The sequence below is a fragment of the Glycine soja genome, chromosome 14 (genome assembly GCF_004193775.1).
Source record: "Glycine soja cultivar W05 chromosome 14, ASM419377v2, whole genome shotgun sequence".
NCBI classification, from domain to species: Eukaryota; Viridiplantae; Streptophyta; class Magnoliopsida; order Fabales; family Fabaceae; genus Glycine; species Glycine soja.
This window is the reverse complement of record NC_041015.1, coordinates 8157760-8165113: the sequence shown is the minus strand read 5'-3', so window position 1 is coordinate 8165113 and position 7354 is coordinate 8157760. Positions and strand designations below refer to the sequence as shown.

At 32.0% G+C, this 7354-nt stretch overlaps 1 protein-coding gene across 1 annotated transcript; it reads right to left on the bottom strand.

The window, feature by feature from the left end:
• Positions 1–2304: 2304 nt before the first annotated feature.
• On the bottom strand, positions 2305–7083 carry LOC114385295 (putative nucleobase-ascorbate transporter 10). The gene is made up of 14 exons (XM_028345306.1): positions 6930–7083; positions 6521–6618; positions 6263–6439; positions 6052–6152; positions 5889–5964; positions 5731–5790; positions 5053–5237; positions 4503–4599; positions 4229–4315; positions 4074–4132; positions 3854–3945; positions 3107–3184; positions 2873–3024; positions 2305–2523 (listed from the first exon to the last, which is right to left on the bottom strand). Exons 1-14 carry the CDS (start codon positions 7081–7083, stop codon positions 2305–2307), a joined length of 1635 nt encoding a protein of 544 aa, XP_028201107.1.
• Between the last annotated feature and the right edge of the window lie 271 nt (positions 7084–7354).

Sequence of the window (7354 nt, the reverse complement as noted above, 5' to 3'; positions counted from 1 at the left end):
TATATTGCATGTCAGCAACATATATTAAGGCCAGATGTGATCGTATCACCCTATAATCCCTAGTTATGATCTGCTGATGAGACTTCTTTCCCATCATCACAAGATACTTGTACTTGTGTGACTGGTTATCACCATTCCACGCACTACTTTCCTGTATATTTATGGCCTTATACAATTTCACCTTACATGTTATAATCTGTACATATGGTAAGAATTAGATTTATATTTTATAAGAATGAAAGTTGAATTCTCACTATTGATATAAAGGCTTTATTATAGAATTTTTAGTATCATAGAATTTCACTTGTTACAATTAATCCATATGATGAAGATTGAGTTCATATATTATAAGGATGTAAGTTAGAATTTTCTTTTTGATATAATTTTTTTATCTATTAGTTGTTAAAATATTAATTTTATGAATAGAATAAATCGAATATGTGACATTCTTCTCTTATACTTCTCTTTTTATCATTTAACTCATTTTATATTTTTTTTAGATCTTATTGACACATAATCTATATGTATCTATATATGTGAGTATTGTTTGAATTTTGAAGTTTATCTTTGATGTTTGTGATATCTTAAAACTTAATTTATCTAAATTTTCTTTTAACCAATAAACAAAATAATTACACTTCATTTAAATTATGTTTATCTCTTTTTTTTTTTTTTGAAAGACCAAAACAATTTTATTAAGACATAAGTAGTTCAAATCAAATAAAGCACCACACGTGCCTTATTTGTTATCACCCAAAAGTACAAAGTACATGCAACACCCTTTATAAAACAGCAGTGCATAAAACAACCCCCCCTTCTCGCATAAACGAAAATTCCCAATCATAAAACAATCCCCCTCGTCACTTAAATTATGTTTATCTTTAATACAATTTTTTATTAAGCTATACTAATATTTTATTACATGAATTGTTGAGATAAACTCAATTTTCATTAGAACAACAAAATAAAACTGCGTAAATTTTGTCACATATGTTTGGTCTTTAGTCTTTGAAAAGTCAACCTTCAAATTTTAGCTGTATGTGTATTCGGGTAAGAAAGGAAGTCGTGTTTACAAATCTACAACATTTCTTATTTTCAAGGTGTTTGTGGATTTTTAGATTTTGAGTTTTAAAAGGCAAATTTTAAAATAGAACATGTTCTATTGAAATGGAACTCAAATGCTATGTCCCCTTACCAAAAAAAGAAATGGATCTAAATGAATTAATTTTTAATTCTATTTCCAAAAATTATCATAGTTTAAGGGTTAGATTTTTAGATTTTCCCTCAATTTATTTTTAATAAACGCATTCTACCATTATCATATTTGTTTGTTACTATTACTATTTACTAGTGTCGTCATTATTATTATCATTAATTACCATTGTCTTTTACTTATTTATATTTATAATTTTACTGTAAAATAATTAATTTAAATATAAAATCAATTACTACAAACAACTTCATTCTTGGAAACGATTCTCCTAGACAGTTCAAATGAATGAATAGTTTTAAAAGCACACGTACTAAAGGTCTATTGTAATTTGTATCTTGTAGGCAACTTGGGCCAGTATCTTGAAATTTTTTAATTCATTTTGCAGGAACGAATTTTGCTTCGGTTAAGATGACAAACAGATTCAGAATACTACTAAAATAAATAAAAGGTTAAATTAGTTTTTTATTCTAATTTTTTATTTAGATTTAATTTGATTTTCTAATTTTTTTATTTAATTTGATCCTTTAATTTTTAAAATTTATTTAATATGATTCTTTAGTCTTTTTTTCTTCAATTTAATCCTTTAAATTTAAAGTCAATTTTTTTTAAAAAAATATGACGGCTTAAAATGATTTAGTGACGATTTTGATTCATCACAAAATATGATTTCTGACCATTTAAGTTAAAGGAATAAATTAAATCTTAAAAATAAATAAAGAATTAAAAAATTAATTTAACCTAAATATCTTCAACGAAATTAAAAATAAAATGTACAAAACCACCAAATGTTAGAGCATGAAGCAAAGCATCATAAATAAGTCGAGTTAATAGCAATTGAACCTTGCATACCAATTGCCCCATATATAGCCTTCATTTGCTATACTAACAAATGCAAAAATATTAAGTGGCTTTTACTTCTTTGATTCCATTAGCTCCAAACATATCATCACTGTGAAACCACATTATAAGAATCCACGTGGAAACCTTGTGACAATAAAATTGAATATAAAGAAAAAGTGAGGAACCACAATTGCATTAATCACGGAAATAGAATAGCCAATAGCAAAACATATTATAAGGTGGTGTCTGCCTTAAATGGGTGGAAAAAACTTATCAAGTTTGCACGGTAAAGAATAGAATTCATCATTCTTAACACATGAGCTGTACAAGCTGAACCTTTCCCACCACTGCAAACCGATGGCTTTACGTGCCGCATCATCTTCACGGGACAGTGTGACATCCAAAACGAAAGCAACCAAGGCAGCAACTGTTGTGTGGGACATGAAGATCACAGTCACAACATCATTGAACTGCACACTCATTCAAATAATGAAATCAATATTATTAATCACTCACTAAGGAAGTGGGAAGTATGTCACATGGCATAAATGAAATTTGTTTTAATTATTCATTCGGTTCTTATACTTGTACAATTTTTACGTTTCAGTCCATACAAATTTCCTTATTAGTCGGTTTTGGTTCTCATACATACATATTTTAGTCTGTTCTAGTCCCTATCATCCAAAATTGTAGGAACTAAAACGGATTAAAAAATGTGTAGGACTACTAGAATGAAGATTGTGCTAGTGTATAGATCAAAATGAATAATCACGACTAACCACGAAATTTCAATGATAGTTTTGGTTAAAGATATCTCACCCATCTAGGAACTCCATGATGTTGCTTCACATGATAATATTCTGTGAAATATTGTGGTATGGAGAGGCCTAGGAAGAATGAGAAGCCCAACACAAATTTGGTTCTGAAATTGTTGAGGTTACAGAATTGGAGAAAACCAAGACCCGCAGAAGCTACACATCCCAAAATAGTAACCAACACTGTTAAGTCCTATCTATATGCAAACACAAAGACTATTAATTAGAGGGAACTTACACACATAGCCGAATAACACACAATATAATGCTGCTATAATTGGCATAGGTACTGAAGCAAAAAATGCTCCAAATTTGCCTGGTTGAAGAAAAAATAACAAGCATACAGCATGAGATATCATGTCATTTAATAAATAGAATAACAAAGCAAGGGAAGCATAAGAAGATCGATACTTGAATTTAATTTATTAATAAAAGAAAAGAAATTCATTTGTTCATGAAAATAGTTTCTTATCCTATCATATTAGACAAACTATTTTTGGCCATATCACTGTTCCATGTTGGATCTACCCATATAAACTATTTTTGGCCATATCACTGTTCCATGTTGGATCTCCAAAACTATATACTACCAAGACTCTGAAATTATAAATAGTATAGAGTATTTACAGCCTACAGTGGTTCATGAACAATAGTTTCTAATCAACAACAAAATTTTATCTCATTAAGTGAGATCGGCTATATACATCACACAACACCACTTGGCATAGGTGAAATCAACAATAGTTTTTAATCATTGGCCAAAAATGCAAGAAAGAAAATCATTGGTTCATCAACATTAGTTTCTCATCTTATCATATTAGAGAGACTAACTTAACCCTAAAATCTAACTCAAGGTGAAAGTTACACCTTTCTCGTATACCACTATTGTTGGGCATATTACAACTCTATGTAGGATCTCCAACACTAGAATACTACCAAGACACTGATATTATGAATAGTATAAGATCATATTGGTCTACCATACCAAATATAGAGAAGAAAATCATAAAACCAGATGATATTTGGACGACTCTTCGGCTTCCTGCTTTTGTCAATGCCAACAAACCTGCATTTTCCCTGTGAAATAGAAGTAAAGCATAAGCAGAAAAATACAGGGGAAAGAGAGTTCCAAGGTAAGATAGCAACCCTGTAATGTAAACCAACTATAAAATTGAGACCTCTAGGAAAAATTTGCCTGAACTTACACTGATGCCGTACATCCAGTTATAGAACCAAACATGCCATTGAGCAAAGTACTTACTCCCTAAAATCACAATAACAACGACACAAGTAAAATGGCCTCACAATCTTTTATGTACACAAGAGTCAAGGGAGACTTGCAAAGTTTGGTGAATCCTACCATCCATCCAGCTCCACGGCTGATAACAGATGGTGGCACTGGTGTGGCACTTCCATATCTTGCCACGGCATAACATGTACCAGTATACTGCATATAAATGTATATCCAAAAATGTTATGTTTCAAGGCAAACAAATAGTGAGCACAAGATGAATATCTAACTGATTTTTCAGTTTTACATGGTTTTCTTTAAGAAAAACTATTGACTAGTTACTGCAGTTTCATTATGATTGAGAGACATGGGATTCTATTAAGAGGTATAGTGTAAGGCCTACCTCAAAAAGAGAAACAAAAGAAGCAGCCATCATAGCAAAAGCCTCCCCAGCATTGAAAGTAGGAGACCCCCATGGGAAGAAGCGAGGAAAATACACCCTGCGTAAATGGTGAACTTTAAGCCCATCTGCTTAAACCCCTAAAGGCTTATATACATGTAGATGTAGAACAAATAAAAAAAGAGCAAGAGTGGTAGTAGGACTCGTAAGGTTATGTTATATGAACAATTCATAACCTCAGATCAATCAATTGAATATTGATTAAATATGAAATCGATCGAACACTACTTGAAATCCACTGTTTGGAAATGAAATCGTCCAAATGTTCCTAGAAATTCTTGCTATAGGCAAAATCATTAAGCATTTTTGCACAACTAAATTTTCATACATACATACATACAACACATTTGTTGTTCATGTGGCCCTATCTTCACATTTCTTAATCTCAAACTTTCTACAATTTTCCTTACAACAGAGAATCATGTTAACCTTTAAAAGCATTAAAATGATAGATCATTAATTGAGAAAAAAACCAGTGTTGAGTTAATCTTACCATGGAGCGGCACTCATAAGTCCAGCACGATCAGTGCGGCAACTATTCTGTGTACTTTCTGGCTTGTGGTTATACAGAGTGCATGAAGTTAGAAACAGTGCAAATAACCATGCACTTGAAACAGTGAATAGCACTGAATACCGGTCAAATATAGGCTTCTTGGTGCCAATATAACGATTAAGATACTGCAGAAGCATAGAACACCATCAAACACTTGCACAAAAGTTAAAGAAGAAAAATCAAATTGGCTTAAATTTATTACTGTCCTATTTTACATTTTTTAAATTCTTTCTATAAATTTAATATATCATCACACAACAACTCTGCTAGTCTACTTCATTTGATAGATGTATTAGAGCTGTTCAGATGAACTTTTTCGTAAGCACTTACAGACAAAAAAAACATGAAGAAAAAATGAAATAGATTTCTCCCATATGTTAAAATTAGTTTATACAGGAGTTAAAATCAGCTTATTTCATTTTTCTTTCTTGTGGAAAAGCTTATATATCCAAACAGGGCCTTAGCAACTTCTACCAAAAAATAGGCCTAATTGCCTAGCACTTGCACCAAATTGTTCTTATTGGTAAATATGTATACAAATCTTTGATTGGTTGGCCCACCAAGATCAAGAAGAATAATGCAACCAGAGCTACAACTATTACAAGGCTAATTACTTGCCTGCGAGATGAAAATAAAGATAATTAGTGCCGGTAGCCCAACTTCAACACATTTTGCCAACTGCAACGATCAAGAAGGGGGGATATAAAGCTGTTGTCAATTCAAAACTTGCAGAAAGCTAACTGAATGGAACATATGGAACTAGGAATCACAAATACCATGGGGAAACCAAGACGATAGAGACCGAGTCCAGTGAAAGTTACATAAGGGGCTACACAGAGTGGACTAAGAAACCTGAGACAATTTAAGTAGTTAAGAAGATAAAATAGTTATTGAAGAAGTTTATCAGCTGATGAAACAAGCCATGAAAATCAAACCAACCTAACAGCATTCCTCCATAAACCGAAAAATCCCAAAGTCATCTGGAAACATGAAGTTATGATCAAGGCACCTTGAATCCCTCTCATTATCTGAGTAAACCTCTAGAAAAGTCAAGCATATTATGGGCTACGTCAGCAAATATCACAAACAGAAAATGAAATGTTCTCTAACATGTAGCGAAAAGATATGAAGCAAAAATAGTTCCATTGACCTCATAGGGATCTGTGTATGAATTATATCTGCTGGCTTGAATAATAGACATTATAGGTATTATGTAAGTGTATGAACCAACAACTACAATTGGAAGTCGAGTTCCGAATAAAGATTGAAGAAATGTGCTTATTCCAGAAACAAACATAAGTGTCTGAATCACTCTAGCCTTCTCAGCCTACATTGAATCAAAGCATTTAGTTTCTATTTATAACATTTAAAACCTCAAAAGCAAACAAAAACTGGAAAAAGTGCTTACATTTCCTCCACCCATTTGAGGAACAAGTATAGTAGGAATCAGAACGGTAATGCCAAGAGTCAGAAGGTAATGCTGAAACCCCAATAGCAGTGCTTCTCCTGCATCATGATGAAACATTCAATTAATCATATAGTCTCTCTGGTCTGTATTATTTTAATAAAAATTCTTCCTTTCAGATCTTCCAAAAGCAAAATGTGACATATCAAAATTTCCTGAACAAACTTGGAATCCTTGTCACACAAGCTACAACATGTAATTAACTAGTAACGCATGATACATAAACACATTAACATTGTAATGATATGTTAGCATTTGTGTTCTAAATTTCAACAAATTACTAAATTTAGAATCAATAATAATTCACATTATCATCATTACTATTATTATAAGTAAAGAACAGTGTACGAACGCCATGGAGGAGGACTCTTGATGCAATATTGAACTCCAGGTAATTGCTCTTGCACAGCATGTGGCTTCACCTCCTCCACTTTTTTGGCGCCACCCCCAGAGTTGTTGTCAGGGGCACTGCTTGCGTTGTTGCATGCAGCATTTTCTTGAGCCATCTTTTGCAGGCATCAAATTAGAAGAAACGTTGAAAACGACTGATCAATTTTCTAATTTAAAGAGAATTGTATTAATTTCAATTGAATGGCCAAATAATTGAAGATTTGGTTTTTATCAGTTGCACATTGGGATTATACACCATTATTTCTACTAATTAATCACATAAAACGGTCTAGTACATTAATACGTTAATTAATTACAATGCTATTCATTTCTGAAGTTTTCAAAACCGGTCATTTATTTTATACGACCAATAAGATATGGCAGAAC

Coding starts and splice junctions, on each gene's coding strand:
- LOC114385295 (XM_028345306.1), bottom strand. CDS start 7,083: ATGGCTCAAGAAAATGCTGCATGCAACAACGCAAGCAGTGCCCCTGAC. Junction 5,791..5,888: donor ATCGTCTTGGTTTCCCCATG/GTATTTGTGATT, acceptor TGATCGTTGCAG/TTGGCAAAATGTGTTGAAGT. Junction 4,133..4,228: donor GCCGTGGAGCTGGATGGATG/GTAGGATTCACC, acceptor TTGTGATTTTAG/GGAGTAAGTACTTTGCTCAA.